General features: G+C 44.0%; 1 protein-coding gene across 1 annotated transcript in view; it reads right to left on the bottom strand.

Moving 5' to 3' along the window:
- The window catches only part of LOC116824326 (solute carrier family 2, facilitated glucose transporter member 11), a 21,755-nt gene extending 8,780 nt beyond the window's left edge, over nucleotides 1–12,975 (bottom strand). Inside the window, exons 1-9 of the mRNA XM_032779519.2 lie at nucleotides 12,872–12,975; nucleotides 10,836–10,934; nucleotides 9,415–9,575; nucleotides 8,195–8,319; nucleotides 6,325–6,454; nucleotides 4,991–5,139; nucleotides 3,580–3,767; nucleotides 2,530–2,640; nucleotides 808–909 (exon numbers count right to left, since the gene is read on the bottom strand). Of these exons, the coding sequence (XP_032635410.1) occupies nucleotides 808–909; nucleotides 2,530–2,640; nucleotides 3,580–3,767; nucleotides 4,991–5,139; nucleotides 6,325–6,454; nucleotides 8,195–8,319; nucleotides 9,415–9,575; nucleotides 10,836–10,934; nucleotides 12,872–12,925 (1,119 nt within the window). The 5' untranslated portion in view covers nucleotides 12,926–12,975. The remainder of the gene's footprint in view (nucleotides 1–807; nucleotides 910–2,529; nucleotides 2,641–3,579; nucleotides 3,768–4,990; nucleotides 5,140–6,324; nucleotides 6,455–8,194; nucleotides 8,320–9,414; nucleotides 9,576–10,835; nucleotides 10,935–12,871) is intronic.
- Between the last annotated feature and the right edge of the window lie 3,852 nt (nucleotides 12,976–16,827).

The following is a 16,827-nucleotide window of genomic DNA, read 5'->3' as shown; positions in this document are numbered from 1 at the left end:
CTGCACATTGAGTGGATGTTTTCAGAGAACTATCCACAATCACTCCAAGATCTCTCTCTTGAGTGTTAACAGCTAATTCAGACTCCTTCATTTTGCATGTATAGTTGAGATTGTTTTCCGATGTGCATTACTTTGCATTTATCATCATTGAATTTCATCTGCCATTTTGTTGCCCGTTCACCCAGTTTTGTGAGATCCCTTTGTAACTCTTCACAGTCTGCCTGGGACTTAACTATCTTGAATAGTTTTGTATGATCTGAAAATTTTGCCACCTCACTGTTTACCCATTTTTCCAGATCATTTATGAGTATGTTGAACAGTAATAGTCCCAGTACCAACCCCTCAGGAATACCACTATTTCTCTCTCTCCATTCTGAAAACTGATAATTTATTCCTACCCTTTGTTTCCCATCTTTTAACCAGTTATTGATCCACTGGAGGACTTCCCTCTTATCCTATGATGGCTTTCTTTTAAAAACTCAATTTAAATTAAATACATTTTTAAATATATTTTTTTTAAAAAATTTACATTTACTGTTATGTGTTTTGGTGTAACTTGCTTTATCTTTATGTTAAATTCGCACCATCCTAACAAAACATTTGATTTATTCATATCTCTTTTATATATCTCATCAGCCCTGACACACACCTCCTGTAAATTCAAACATCACCCCCTAATTTCAATTCCTGGGGAAACCATTGGTTGAGGCACTTGTAATTACTTGCCCCTCCTTAACATCTCCATCTGTGTCAGAGGCATAACCAGAATCCATTTCACGTAGATAATTCAATAGATTTTTTTTTTACCTGCTGGGATAAAGCAACCATGAAGATGATGGCCCATACTGCCATGAGGCTGTATCCCCCCAGAATCAGCAACCGCCGCCCGGCACGCTCTATTATTGCATTCTGAAACAAAGCAACACAGGACACTTAGCAGCTATTCCTGTTTTCCTGCCTGTCATCCGCATTCCTCCCTCGCTCCCATTTCAGGTCTTAATGGTAGCTTGTGTGCAACCTACTTCCGGGGCAGTACCCGTTCTTTAGGAAAAAGAGAAAAGCTCATGCAATAATAAGGACTGTGTTGATAGGATTCAGTCAGGCTGGACAATAAGGAGATGTCAAGAATCTGTCACAACTGCAGGCTAAACCCTTTTGCTGCAAATTGACATGTTTGGAGCAAAAAGCTGACACTCTCCAGATGACAATTTCTCCACCTTTCAAATTCTGTGCTGCCCCAGAGATCGCAGACAGAGGGAATAAAGTCATACTTTGAGAGCACCAGAAGATAAATGTGAGTTCCCACAATTTAGTGGGAAAGTAAGAGAAATTTTTGACTGCAAAGTAGCAAGCAAAAGAGACAGGGGATCTGTTTCTCTGGCTCTGTTTACGTTTATTTTCTCTCTTGTTGTCTATTTGACATGAAGGAAAACTGACCAAAACATACAGTATCAGTATGGCTGGATACAACACATTCTCTAGGAGTGCTGCATTTAGTGTAAACTGCCACAAGGTGACAGTGTTTCAGAACATTACAGGTTTTACAGTATCTAACTTGTGTTCTTAGGATGCTGTATTGCAGGAGTCGGCAACCTTTCAGAAGTGGTGTGCTGAGTCTTCATTTATTCATTGTAATTTAAGGTTTTGTGTGCCAGTAACACATTTTAATGTTTTTAGAAGGTTTCTTTCTATAAGTCTATAATCAACAACTAAACTACTGTCATATGTAAAGTAAATAAGGTTTTTTAAATGTTTAAGAAGCTTCATTTAAAATTAAATTAAAATGCAGAGCCTCCCAGACCAGTGGCCAGGACCTGGGCAGTGTGAATGCCATTGAAAATCAGCTTGCGTGCCGCCTTCGGCATGCGTGCCAGAGGTTGCCTACCCCTGCTGTATTGTGAAGACAGACTGCAAATGCAAAGACTGCAAGTCATGACTTGAAAGGTAAGAGTCAGCTTCTGCAGCAGCAGAGGCAAGCCAACTGAACTGGAGAGCTCCAATTGTAGCTAGCATTCACTGGGAACCCAGAGATGGGGTCTTTTCTAGATAGTTCCTACATTACTGTTTTCTCAAGCCACTAACTTTAAAAATGCTGTTCTCTACCAGTCTACAAGGCCTTGCCCACAGCAACTGTCAAGACAAACAATTTACTCTGGCTCCAGTAGGTAAGTCACATTTTAAATATTTATGTCTAATTGGAGAAGCTGGACTTTAGAGACTGGGGATACAAGAGAACTGCGATACCTTCCAGTATTGTCATATTCACAAACAAAAATCTTTGCTGGAGTCCACTGAAACACTTTCAAACAGAACTCTTTTCTGGCAAACACCTTCTAAAAATACAGCACTTTTTTAAGTATGCAGATGTCATAATACCTGAAAACGAACACTAGCAGATTTAGTGATTGCAGTATAAATAATTTGTAAAGTGCTTCTTTGGGAAGAAAGTTATTGTAGATGATAAGAAAGTTGCCTGTTGTACATTAGTGGCGTTTGCTCACATAAGCAAATTGCATTAGAGATTCTTACACAAGTAACGGCTGTGATCAATTCGCAGCAGCCGGTGCCGATAATGACATATTGGATTTTATCATATGGAATTCCAGCCTCTTGGAACACATAGGAAGCATAAAAATACATCTAGGAAGAAAAGAAAGGGAAAGTGAATTGTAAGAGAAGCTGCCCTGGAATTGCACACCACTGCCAGTACCACCCCCTCAGACACCATGTTCCTCCACCCGATCTGGAGAGTAACACTGTCACGCAGAGAACTGGCTACTTGTACTGCCATTCAAACTGCTTCTCCACAGTGTCCATATGCAATCCATTCAGTAATATGCACTCAGCTGCCAAACACCTGATATTTGCATCTAGATGGTAGCAATGAAATGCTGTCTGCAAACAATTGCAAAACAGATCCGTAAAGTAACTGAAATGTTACTTCAGTAGCGCAGGCAAAGAGAACTCCATCAACTACAGAGCTCTCCCCAAAATAAAAATGACCCTTTCCATTATGTCCAATGTACCAGGTATGAGATGGGCCACTCACAAGCAATGCCAGGCACTCTCTGCCTCTCCATGTTTCCTGATATCTCAGAAGACCAGTATGCAAATATTTCTCTTAATGCATTTACGTTCCCCTTTTCTTGTGTTCTAGTTTCTTGGGCATCTCAGACTGATCTCTCCTCATCTGCCCTTTCCTGCCCATGAGTGGATGGCAAAAGGTTTTTCCCCATCCACTTAGGGGGACATCTAAGCAAGGACCTAGCCTTTGTATCCACCTCTCTTTTTAGGCCATCTAAGCAAGGACCTAGCCTTTGTATCCATCTCTCTTTTTAGGCCACCATTTTACCTGCCCTTATTTCCAATTCTCTCCATCGATGCCTCCTGCTCTGGTAGATTCACACTGCTCTCTGGAGATCACCAAGAGGAACTCTGCAAGGGAAGCAGGCTAACTTGCCCTCCCCTACAGAACAGGGGGAGATTCTCAGCCTCTGTTTGCCCAAAAAGTGACAGTCTTGCTTGCATTGTTGTCTCACATCTGATACCTGCTGATGAAACGGTGGCTATCATGCTTACCGAGTCATTTCCACAGAGCTGCATGGCACTGCTCAGCACAATGATACTTATTAGCTGCCATCTTACAGATGGATTCTGGAACAGCTCCCACGGACTCTTTGCCCTCTGACCTTTGATGGCAGCCTGTTCTGCTAGCATTTCCTCCAGCTCACTGCTCAGGTCACCATTACCTCTCAGCTTCTGCAATGCTGTAAGGAAAAAGGTGCTGTTTATCTACTATATGGAAGCACTTTAACTTCATCAATTCATCTCCCTGTGGGAGTGAGGGACTGGGTGGCAAGTGATAGTCACAGAAAGCAGTGTAGTGGTAGGACTTTGTGATCCAAGAAACCACCTTTGATAAGTGGAGAAGGCAAGATGTGCTATGCTTGATGAAGCTATTAGAAGGTCTGAGACTTTGAGGAGAAGGGGTGACAAAATTCATGCAACCTTCTTACCAGGGAATATGTCCAACCAGTGCAATTTCAGCTACCATGCTTCTGACTCTTATAGGGAGAATATTACTCTATGGTAGCTCTCCAATGACTCTAAGGGAGTTAAGATTTTTTGGTGCACAGCATATCTGTAATGGAAACTAATTCCAATCTGGTCTACATCTGGAGATCTGTATGTTACAAATGTCAACAAATTTCCTTATATGAAGTGGATTTAAATTTGGCCACTGAAATCTTCATCTAGCCTTCATTTTACATCATAGTTACAGACTATATACAAAGTTATCTAGGTCTCCTTAAACAGAGAGCAGGTTACATAATAATTGCCTTTGGACTCACTATATGTAGTGAAAAAGTCATTTGCAGCAACAAATAAGTACCTTAACAGGTCAAAAAACAGTTATCATGTAAACTGCACTCTAGTTTGGAAGAAAGAAATAATGACATATTTACCGTGCCTGCCCTTTGCGTGACACTTACGGTAACTTCCCATATAACATAACTGAGGGCAACAGTCTCAAAAGCTGGAGGCCCCAGTCTGTGCCTCGGTACAAGTGCATGCTTGTTTGCACCTACAGTTATTGCAACTGTCCACACAAATGGTAAGATGGCTGCCAACCTTGCAGTATCCAAGTGCACAAGCAGCTGAGGCTGGACTTTTGCGTATGCATTTTATGCACAAAGAACATGGGCCTCTGTTTTTGAAAAATGTCACCCTAAATGTTCAGCAGAAAGTGGCATAGACGTTGATTGGGCTAAAGCGTTTGGTACTCATTAAAGGGGGCCAGCAGCACTACAGGACAGAACATTGACTGTGGAAAAAACATACAATTCAAGCTGCTTGCTCCAGGCCAAACATGCTGGACTAAGCTATGTCACATATTAAGAATTTACAACAAAACTAACATCAGTTTGTTTGCACTGTTCGTAAATCTTGCCCCCTGAATCGGACATTGACACGATCACTTTACACTCACCACAGATGCAGGATTCCTTGTCACCTCTGTCAATCAAGAGGTACCTAGGGCTTTCTGGTAACCAAGGCAGAGTAATCAGCTGGATCAGACCAGGCACCACATTGCTAGCTAAAAGAAGAGGCCAGCTCTCCTCTCCCCCTAATAGTTCTCTGCAGAAAAATAAAACATAATTAACATAAATCAATCAAATGTTTCGTAAGACAAAATACAGTGTTCTGAGCTGGCTGGGTGAACTGGTGGCAGCACAACACGCTGTAGGTGAGCTGGGTTTGACGCACTCTCTGGGCTAGTAGAGCATCCGTGCATCACACAAGAGAAGCATCTGAGTTTGAAAGTGATGGTGATACGGCCTTCTGCCTCATAAGTGACTCCATAATAGGGGATATATGAAACAACAATGCCATTTGCCTTCACCTTAGAGAGAACGGCACCTGCCTGGAGATTAGTTTGGTGCTGAGATGTAGAGGCAGGAGGTCAGAGGCATAATGAAGGGTTAGAGAACTCCATCTGAACGGGCTTTTGGGTCACAACCAGGACACCAAAAGCTCACACTGTGGTGCTAGGGGGCACTGGGTCACACCACAACTTCCAACCAACCCATGCACCAAAACTATAGCCCGTCTTGCAGGTTTTATATGTTGGACAGCTGCTCTTAAGGGACAAGGCAATCCTGCCAACCTGGAGAGATGGGACATGATTAAAAAATCTCCTCACTGGAGGTAGGTACAGTTATTGCACCACTTTGATATTCAATGGGTATGAAAAAAAGCACCAAGGGTGGCAGTGGAGGGGTTGTAGCAGGAAAAGCAACTAAAACAAAAGTCTTGCCCCACATATTCACTTACATCTTCTCCCCAACACGCAAAGCCAAATTCAGCCCTGACATACACAGGCACATTTCCCACTGACGTCAATGTCACAGCAGAATTTGGTCCACAGAGTCCCAAATTCATGCAAGTTACGCTCATTTTGTACATTCACTGAATGCCGAGCGAGTGAAAACAGGGCTTTCACTTCCACCCAGAAAATGTACACAAGGCTATCCATAAATTAGGTGACACATTCGAGGGTGGGTGGGTCCTTAATTCTGCATGTTTATTTCAGTGTCACAAAGTGTTGCAAGCAGTGGCTGAGTCCTGAAAAATCACCAAAACATCTGTTATGTGATTTATGGACAGCCTTGATCGTCACTTATGCCACTGCCGAATTTGGTCCCTAGGCTCAAAACCATCATGCTGTCCCGGGTATAGGTAGGCATTTGAGCAGGAGACGATGGGAGAGGAAAGAAAGATGAGAGTTCGTGAATCAGAAACATACTGGAGTCTATACATTACCTAATTCCAACAACTTGTCCCAGCACCAACCCCAAGGCAGTAAATGATGCAGAAGTCAAGGCCACTGCTCCTCTGACCTTCTTGGGAGCACTTTCCCCCAGGTACATAGGCTGAATGTTCATGCTTACACCTGGACAAGACAAACACTGATCTCAGCTTATACTCTCAAGATGTAAAAGATAAAAAAGAAAAATTAGTACAGCCCCTCGATGAGGTAGTTAGCTGTATTCTCTCTGCTTGTTACAGAGTATCTGCTTACATGGATCTCTCAATGCCTATTATTTACACTAATATATTTCCAGTCCCTGTAATTCACTGTGTCAGTTTTGGTAAATACAGTAACTCCTCAGTTAAAGTCGTCCTGGTTAATGCTGTTACGTTGCTGATCAATTAGGGAACATGCTCATTTAAAGTTGTGCATTGCTCCCTTCAAATGTCCTTTGGCAGCTGCCTGCCTTGTCCACTGCTTGCAGGAAGAGCAGCCTGTTGCGGCCAGCTGGTGGGGGCTTAGAAACAGGGTGGACCAGCAGCCCCCTATCAGTTCCCTGTGCTGCAGCCACTCATCAGGCTACCAGCTGGCAGTTCAGCTGTCCCTCTCCCCATTACCATGTGCTGCTTCTGCCCTCTGCCTTGGAACTGCTCCCAGAGACTCCTGCTTGCTGGGCGGGGGAGGGAGGGGACTTATGGCAGGGTGTCTCCCTCCCCCCCGGCTCCTGTACCTTGTTATCCCTCCTCCATATAGAGCAGGGAGGGGACACGGATGGAGAGAGCGAGAGTGAGCTTGGGGCAGCAGCTGCTGTCTCGACTTCCTGATCCACTTAAAAAGACAATGCACACAAGGCAGCACGAACACGAGGGGAGACAGCATGCCAGACAGAGACAGACACACACCTTATGTGTGGGAGAGAGAGAGAGAGATGCACACTGCCCCTTTAAGTAAGCTTATGTGTTAGTCCTTGAGGGCTCTGTGGAAGATTCCCAGCACAGTTTGGCCTATACACTAGAACATACCCTGCAGCACTCTCTGCTGTTCCATTCTTGGCACTGTCTTGGTCTTATTATTTTGTTTTATAGCAGAGCCTAGAGGCTCCAGGGAAGATCGAGGCCTCATTGTGCTAGGTGTAGTAAGAGATGGTCTCTGCCTTAAAGAGCTACAATCTAAATAGACAAGACAGACAAAAGGTGGGAGAAAGAAAGTACTGTTATTCCCACTTTACAGATGGGGCACTGAGGCAAAGGAATTAAATAGCTTACCCCAGATCTCACATTAAGGCAGAGCTGGGAATTGAATCCAGGTCTTCTAAATCCCAGTTCAGTGTCTTAACTACAAAACCGTCTTTTTTATTAAGGGTGAGTATGATATCAGACATATTTAATGTGACAATATTGGATGTGGGGACCCACATCTTCAAAGGTGAGCTGCTAGTGCACTAACTCTTCTGTGCGCATGAAGCAGCTGTCATTAACCACGTCAACAGTCTCAGGTGGGAAGCTGAATGATACAGAAATTCCATATGTGCAATTCTTGTCACTACAAATAGCCTTGAGGAAAATTATCTTGTGTGTGTGTATGTTTCTGGATATTAGGCACAGACTTTGATAAAGGCTTCTGCATAATATGTTTCAGAAGCACATTGTGAAATGTTACATGGAAGAAGCCGTATATTGGTTGACAATCCAGGTTTATGTCACCTCTTAATGGCAGGGAAAGGAGACTGGCATGTTCTTTTGGTGCCAGGGGTCATCAGTTAAATGCCAAATGCAGCACCAGGGACTGCAGAGCACGTCAGAAACCGTTTTAATGCCACAGAAATTTCTATTTGTACTGGTGTTTCTATAGTTCTGTTACCACAGTATCACTGTTCCTTACCAGCATTGATCCCAGTGAAAAATCTGCCGAGCATGATCATTTCAAAGGATTTGGCCATCCGGCTGAATCCTGACAAGACTGCAGCTATGATCACAAATGCATTATTCAGCAGCAAGGACGTCTTCCTTCAGAGATAATAAAAACAGAACTGAAGGCTCAGATTTCACCAGATCTGGTTATCAGAGCCAATGGTGGGACCCGGTAGTCCAATTTTCCAAATTTAAAAGTTTAAGTCAGGGTGCCCATTTCTATAGCAGTACATTCAGATGGGCACTTAGGGCCCAAATACCCCTGTCTGGTGGCTACATGGCATGTGTCCAGTTATGAAAACTGAATTTGATATTGTCAAATAAACTGTCATCTGCATTACACAGTGCATGGCAGAGTTAGGGACTGTTCGCCTGGAGGGGAATCCCATCCACTGTGAACTAAGATAACTGATGATTGCAGGACCAGATTCAGGGAACCGGTGTTGCTCCTGCTCTCACACTTAACAAAATCCCTTTTTAATGAAGCAGAAGAATCATAAAATCATTGTGAACATCCCCAAGAAACAGAGTGAGTTCTGGATGATAGCACCGCTACTTAGCCCATGATTACCTCCTGAAATGGTAAAACTGGTTCCTTCATTACATAAGGGGGAGCTGCAATTTTTACTAAAAGCACACCATGGGAACGCCATACTAGAGCTGGACAGAGAGGCAAGTACAGTGTAACTTTCTGTGGTTTCATGATAAAAACATTGATTGTTCTTCCAGAAGGGGAAGTTATACCATGTGTGAAATCTGAGGATAGGGAAATATAGATGTTTTTTATAGGCTCCCAAGCACAGGGAAGAACAGGAACTTGGAAGACTCAATGGATAATCACATTTTAAAGATATTTCAGTCGGAGAAGCAGGAATAGCCTGTGAGAACTAAAGTGATTGCAGACCTGCGCTCTGTGATGCAACTGTCCCAGTTTTCCAGTGGTGCAAAGTACAGTGCTGTGTTGGATGATGAGAGGTGAAATGTTACCATTCAAAGTAGCTTCCTTCAAGGGCTAATGTCAGATTGTATGGGCTTGTTTTCTTAGGTTAAGAATGAACTTCATGATTTTCAGTTGAGTTGCGTAATTTGGAATTAGGCTCTTATCAGTGTAACATCCAAGTGTGGTAGGCATTTTTAGATTAACGAAAAACAATCAGCAAAGTTCAAGGTGCAAATCCAAAGTCCTCTTACCTTCCCAGCTTGATTGCCATGGGTCCTGCAATGAGCGCTCCAGTGAGTCCCCCCAGAGAATAGACAGAAACAATGAAAGACCACACCAGCAATATCACATCACTCTCCAGAGATGCACCTGTGCGTTCTAGCCATGTTTCATTTATAAATGTTTGAATGTACTGTAAGTGAAGGACAAGAGTCACTTTACGGTAAGATCAAAAATAAAGATCCCTGAGAAACAGCAAAGGTTTTCTTCATATTTGGTATGATTTATGTGACGATCATGACTCCAAAGTTCAGCTTGAAGAAAGCATTCAATTCCAAGGTGTACTGACATCCCCCTATAAAATTTTAGTTGTTAAGAAGCCATACTAGACAGATTGCCTTTACAAAGTGAAATTATCTTGCATATTTAAAAAAATTATCTAAATATATTTCATGGGCTCTATCCTGAATTCAGCAAGAAAGCTTGATTTTGAAGGGTGTAGGATTAACCCCTATACACTGGATGCTCCCAATAGCAAAATTATAAGAGGTGCTCAGTACATAACTAATTTTAAACTAACCTTTCTCTCCCAATCATTTCATGTCCCCAGAGTCACACCAGCAAGTTCCAGATCCATTAGAACATTCAGCGTGTAATATGCGGTACATTTCAGCTACCACAGAGCCCCAAGAGAGTTAGCCAGCAGGGAATGAAATAAGTGGTTGTCATGTATTATGTAGTCTGGTTTTGCAAATGTTTTAAAAATTATTATTTTATAAGGTAAGACAAATTTATCTAACTCTTAAAAAAATATTCATCTAAGATGGGAAAGTTTCAGAATTATATTTGCTAATGTTATGCCTAATTAAAAAAGATTCGGCCTGGCAATCCTGTGGTTATAACCCCTTCTGGATCTCAGCTGTACCACCGCTAGCAGGATGCAACAGTTAAATCAGGGATAGGCAACCTATGGGCACGCGAGCTGATTTTCAGTTGGCCACTCACACTGGCCCTGGGTCCGGCCACCGTCCGGGGGGCTTCTGCATTTTAATTTAATTTTAAATGAAGCTTTTAAAACATTTTAAAACCTTGTTTACTTTATATACAACAATAGTTTAGTTATATATTATAGACTTCTAGAAAGAGACCTTCTAAAAACGTTAAAATGTATTACTGGCACGCAAAACCTTAAATTAGAGTGAATAAATGAAGACTCGGCACACCACTTCTGAAAGGTTGCCGACCCCTGAGTGAAATTATTAATTATGTAAAGGACACACATCCTTCCTTTACTTTCCACCGTCAGTAGTAGCTGACTGAAGGGTTTTGGCAAGATATGCCTGTTTTTTCCCAGACTGGTGGACACTGAGGATCTCTGTAAGGACTACAGAGTTTAGACCTCCCAAGATTCACCGTTTCAGGAGATGGCTGCAAAGGCCAGTAGAGCACTTACTGTAGTTGGAGCACTGATGATGGAGATGTTGTAGCCATACTGGAAAGTCCCTCCAATCCCAGCAGCACATATTGTAAGAAATAGGACCTTGCCTTGAAGCTGAGGTAAACCAAATATAAATATATTAAAAGGACAGAAAATGTTGATCGTTTTCCACTGCTGAAATGTAAAATGGTTCAACGGGACCTTGGCCCAATCATTTGTCTAGGATGGTTTGAATGATAATAGGTGAAGACAGGAGACATCATGCTGGCTTTAAAAAGAAAAGGTTCCAAAAGACAAAATAATCACACAAACAGATTTTAAATTTTAAGGTGCCTAAAAAATTATTTTAAGAAGTAATTGCAGTTAGTGAGTTCAGGGCTGGTCCTCGGCAGCAGTGCTGAGAATGTCCAAAGTTTTTATTTAATGTGTGCATTTCTAAAAGGCAGTTTGACATTCTGAAACTATCACTGCACAAGCATGCTCAGCAGCTATAGCTGCCACCAGTTCAACTCCATACAAAAGTCTTTACTGACATGATGAATGTATTATACAAGGATTGCCAACATTTAAAACACAGTAACAATATCCATCTGCAGGACTGCTGGGGGGGCAAGTGGGGTAATTTGCCCCAGGCCCTGCAGGGGCCCCCACGAGAATATAGTATTCTATAGTATTGCAACTTTTTTTTTATGGAAGGAGCTCTCAAATTGCTTTGCCTCAGGCCCCCTGAATCCTCTGGGCAGCCCTGACCGTCTGAGGTTAAATGTCTCCCTCAGATAAGGGTTCCATAGGTTACTGGGGTTTTATTCCGTGGCCATTTACAGATATGGTGAATTTCTGATTTGGTGGGATGCTATTTTTTCTGCCATCTCTTTCCTTTCACCTAGAATCATGCACATTTTTCTCTTGATTTTTAATGGAAAGGCCTTTCTCTTTAGTCATTTGAGAGTGTATCTTTCTTGCACGCCTTCACATTTTGTACATTGTAGCAGATGAATTATTTCAGTTTCAGTCTCTCCTGTCACAATTGGTTGCACAGCTCTTTCGCTATGTGTTCTCACAGTTTGTGATCAGCAATTCTGTATCTGGCGAGGGTCTGCTTGTGTTTTTCATAGTTACTGGGGTGAGGTATATGCTTAGGTGTTGGAACTAGCGGTGCTGGGGATGCTGCCGAACCCCCTGGCTTGGTTTCCATTCTATGCAGGGTTACAATGCTCTCAGCATCCCCACTATAAAAGTTGTTCCAGCACCCCTTCTTGTATGAGATTTGTACTTGTCTGTTTCACTGTGATTTTTAATCAGTACTTCTCAGTTACTGCTAAATTGTCTTTTAAAACCTGTCTCATGTCTTCAGTGGTATTCACTGGGGAATGGGACTGCCTCCTATGCTTGGGAAGTTGGTACCAGAGAGGCCTGCATGAGATACTATGTAGGCTTGAAGAATATGATCAAGCTTTTAGTGGAGGTAGTAAGTGCTGCTCTAGGTGAGATGGCACCAGAGGCTGAGAACTCATTTTCTGTAGGTCCATCAGCAAAGGGATTTATCTTTTTTCCCTCTTTCTCTGAAATGGCCCTAATTTGTAATTGTAAGGGACAATCCCACCAATGGAGCTCTACACAACACAATGCAGTCAGAGTGTAACTGACAGAACAGGAGATGTGCTGTGATCCAGCAACACTCTGTGTGACCTTGCCCTCCGGGAAAGCGCCCCACAGATACTGCAGGGTGCAGCAAAGAGCTCGGAAGATGCCCAGCGTTGGCTCTGCAGGGCAGAGAATTGTGGGGCGGGGGAGAGCAGGTGCCCCTGGCTGTACTAGCCCCACGGCCCCGCCGAGGGAGAGGGGAACAGCTGCTACCTGCGCTGCACCTGGGCTGGGAGAGGTGAGCGGGGCCGGGCGCTGCACTGCACTGGGGGATGCAGGAGCCGGGCAGGCGCGGAAGCCGGGCAAGAAGCTGCGCTGCGCTGGGGGGCTGCAGGAGCCGTGCAGGGCAGGGCTGCGCTGCGGTGGGGGACCTGGGAGCGGGCTCAGAACCCCCCCCCCCCAATCACCTGGACCTGCGCTCCACGGTTCAGCCCCTTTTCTTCCTCCTCCTCCTCCTCCATTCCGGGCTCGGGCTCCGCACGCCGCGCTCCGAGCTGGCTGGAGCCGGCTCCTGCGGGGCGGGCCCGGCAGGGACAATAGCCGGGCACTCGCCGCAGCTCCTCCCCTGCAGCGCTGCAGCCCGCCCGGGGGCGTGGGCCTGGCCGGCAGCGCCGCAGCAGAGCCTGCCTGGGCAGAGAAACCTGCGGGATCAAGGCCTTTGCCTGGGCCGTGTGCGCCCTCCAGTGCCAGCCACGTCCCGGCCCGGTGCCTGGCCCAGTCTCTCCCGACCCTGCGCGCCTCGGCCGCGCTCCTGCCTTCTGCCCTTCCCGCAGCCTTTGGGAGCCCAGGCCGGCGCCTCCACGCAGGTCCTGCCCCGTGCCAAGGGCTCCTGGGCGCTGCCTGGGCCGGTACCAGCCATAAACAGCAGCCGGGACTGCCTAGCCCGCAAACCCTGCTTGCCGTGTGCCTCCATCAGAGCAGCGCAAACACGCGTGCGGCTCAGCGGTCTCATAGCACCGCGGGCTCTGCACACAGACCCGTCTGAACAGGGCACTGCTTGTGGCACGCAGGTCAGCTACGGGACAGCTGAACACAGTGCTGCTCCCACGCTGTGTAATGTTCCTGGGAAACTCTCCCACACGCCGGTCGCAGAAGACAGGAAAAAATGATCTGTGAATGGGAGGAGGTGAGTATGGGCCCTTCAAGGTTCTCCCCTTCACCCTCTCTCTCACGCACACATTTGGCCCTGGTTTTTCAGGGGTGTCCTAAGCTCTGTCTCCCTCCATTAGGCAGTGATCATAGTAAGCACCTGCACTGACAGAGTAGCCCTTTTAAAATGAAGGAAGAAAACACCTACTTGATAAACCTTGTACGCTTTTAAAAATGTATCCGCCCCTTTGCAGAGGGGTAGGGGAAATCAGTTATGTCTCTGCCACTGAGGGAGGGCTGTAGGATGAGTGAAGATGTATAGATAGGGGTTTGTGTAGCTTTTACAATTCAAGTCTTCAGGCTGTGAGCAAGTAGTTATTTTGCATAATGGGGAAGGTGTCTTGATACACAGCACCTTTACTTTGCAAGAAAAATGTTAGATCTGTACCGTGCAACATGAGCTATAGTGATACATAACACCTTTACTACATCAAATCTTTGGTTGCCTGTAGGAAAAAAATCAAAGACATAATATTTCCAGGGTTAGACAGTTGCAAGTATTTGAAAGGTGTAAATTTTAAATAGGTTGGTAGTTGCCAGAATGAACTTCAGGAAGAAACAGTCAACTTCTTTGGTTAATCTTTCAAGAGCTGTTAACACATTTTATAGCGCTGAATTGTTAAAACATATGGCAGTTTTCAAGTGCCCTTTGTTTCTTTGAGAAGCGAGATCTGGTCACTCACTGCTACAAGGCTGGAGCCTTGGCTGTATTTTAGCAATCTGGCATGCTAACCTCGTGGTTACATGGCAGTGATAAAAATGCCTGTTTTCTGTCTGCACAGGTGCTTCACCATTGCCCCACTAGTGAAGTGTACCAGTGCTGGTGCAATGGTGGGAGATCTGAATAACGCTAAGGAAGAGACAGCCTTACTTTGATTGTTTGTCCCTGGCAGGGCCACCCAGAGGATTCAGGGGGCCTGGGGCAAAGCAATTTCCGGGGCCCCCTTCCATAAAAAAAGTTGCAATACTATAGAATACTATATTCTTGTGGGGGCCCCTGCAGGACCCAGGGCCTGGGGCAAATTGCCCCACTTGCCCCCCTGAGTGGCCCTGGTCCCTGGTTTGGAAGAAGAAGACCAGAACATAATGGAGCACTTTTGCATTCAAACTAATGTACCAACTTTAATCTGCTATCCATACATGGGAGATTTAATTACTCAGTTCCCCCATATATATTATTGGAAAATCCTTTTTCCGTCAAATAAAATTCCAATTTTGAAAAGCCTGAGAAACTGAAATCTCTGTGGGAAACTTCTGCCAGCTGTCAGTAATGAGTATTTTCTTAATTCATGATTACATTGTTGTTGGTGCAGAGGAAAGTCATACACTCTCAGAAAGGGATAATGGGCTAGATATTAATCTCAGTTACATCAGTATAAATCCATGGTAACTCCATTGACTTCAGAGTACTTACACTAGTATACATCCAAAATAACAAGAGATCAGAATCTACCTTTCTTACTTTCTCCATCAGTTTTCCCTTTACCCTTCGTTTGTGGTATATGAGTAGGTGAAAATAACCTGTTCCCATGCCTGATAAAGAGGGGGTTCTCAAATCACAAATTCAGATAATCTTGGAGACTGAGCATCTCCATGCCTCAAAGTCTTCCTTTCAAAATCAGCGTCTTATTATTATCACACATTAGGATTCTCCCTCACTTTCCCAATCTCAGTGTAGAATTTCCCTCTTCTCGCTCCTCCATGGGTCCTGCATCACAGTCTTTTTCCTAGTCTGAGGAAACTTTTGGGGATCTCCCTTCAGAACCCATCAAAACAGCTCCCAGTTTAGCCAGAGCGTTGGCTGCAGCATGATATGAAGTGTTACTTCCCCGAAGTACTGAATATGCTGTCTCTGCACTATTCTTATCCATGGCCAGTGCAGGGACATGGCAGTCAGAGCTAACCCTTGGCAAGTCCTGGCTTTAATTTGTTTTGGGTAGTCTGTTATGATCTCATCAGTTAATTCATTATTTCTTTAAAATACCTTGATACTTGCAGAAGTTGCTATACTGATCAGCAAATAATAATAGTAAAATACAAAATTGTACCAGTCTCTGCAGTTTGTTCATTCTTCGCTGGTATGATTCCTGTCTGTCCTTTTCTGATGAAAAAGTCTCGTGTACTTTGGGAAGAGTTCTAGAGGATTATTTAAATCTCCAATGCAGGAATGTGTGTATTTAGTCATCCATTAGATTGCGTTACAAACACTTGACTTGGCAGGTGTCTTGCCAACTGAATGTACTTCTCAAAAAGGGATTGCGGGATCATAGATAAGGGCTTGGTTGGTTGGTTTTATTGAAAACACATGATATGTATGCTGGGGAAAAGCCTGATATTCACTTAGATAGTTTCATCCTTATGCATATCCGCCAGATTTCTTTAGACTTGACTTCCTTATACAATCTGGGGGTTAGAGGACCTTTCTGGGTCAAGCAACATTACGTTGAGGTTTGCACTGCATCATTTTCTGCCAAAGAGCAGTTCTGGGGTTTTATTACAGGATTTAGAACTTTTTAGAGGTTTGTTAATTCTACAAGTTTGAGCATGACACTGACTGCTACTGTATTTACAAGAGATGATGCATCTTCTGTTTGGGATTACTGGAAGCACCTGTGGTCAGGAATGGTCTCATACAGTACTGAGAATGCTGTCAGTGCTTTACAAATAATAATTATAATCACCTACTATGCAATTTAACAAATAGTGGAACTGGGGAGAGTCTAGCTCCTCTTCCAAATCTTAACTTTTCCATCGACAGCCTGCCACACACAGAATTTGACCTTGGGGCAAGATCTCTGGCATTGCACTGTTGCCTCTTTTAAATAAAGAGTGTTTCTACTTTGAAAAGTGAAAATAATACAATGGGGTTCCATAATTACTGCTTTAATTGACGTCACTATTAAATGTGCTCAGATTAGAGGTAAAACAATGTTTTGACAGCTGTGCAAACTCAATCTGGGATCTGAAAGTCATCTGGGTTGTTTCCTTCCCTCATTAATACCAGTAATGAAAGTTCTGCAGGTCAGTTTAGGCCCTCGCTGATACCTATGCAACCCCAGTGTAATGAAATTATGCCTCAGTGACATATGCACTACCTAATTGTTGTCTTTGGGTTTGCCCAGGACAGGTATAATTGATAGGTAGGGGTCCATCATTTCATTCCCAGGAAAAAATAGAATCCTGCTCAGCCTCTTATAGCTGTATCACTGTGACA

This window comes from Chelonoidis abingdonii, chromosome 22 (assembly GCF_003597395.2).
Source record: "Chelonoidis abingdonii isolate Lonesome George chromosome 22, CheloAbing_2.0, whole genome shotgun sequence".
NCBI classification, from domain to species: Eukaryota; Metazoa; Chordata; order Testudines; family Testudinidae; genus Chelonoidis; species Chelonoidis abingdonii.
Note: the sequence above shows the minus strand (reverse complement) of the source record. Positions and strands in the feature narration are given on the sequence as shown.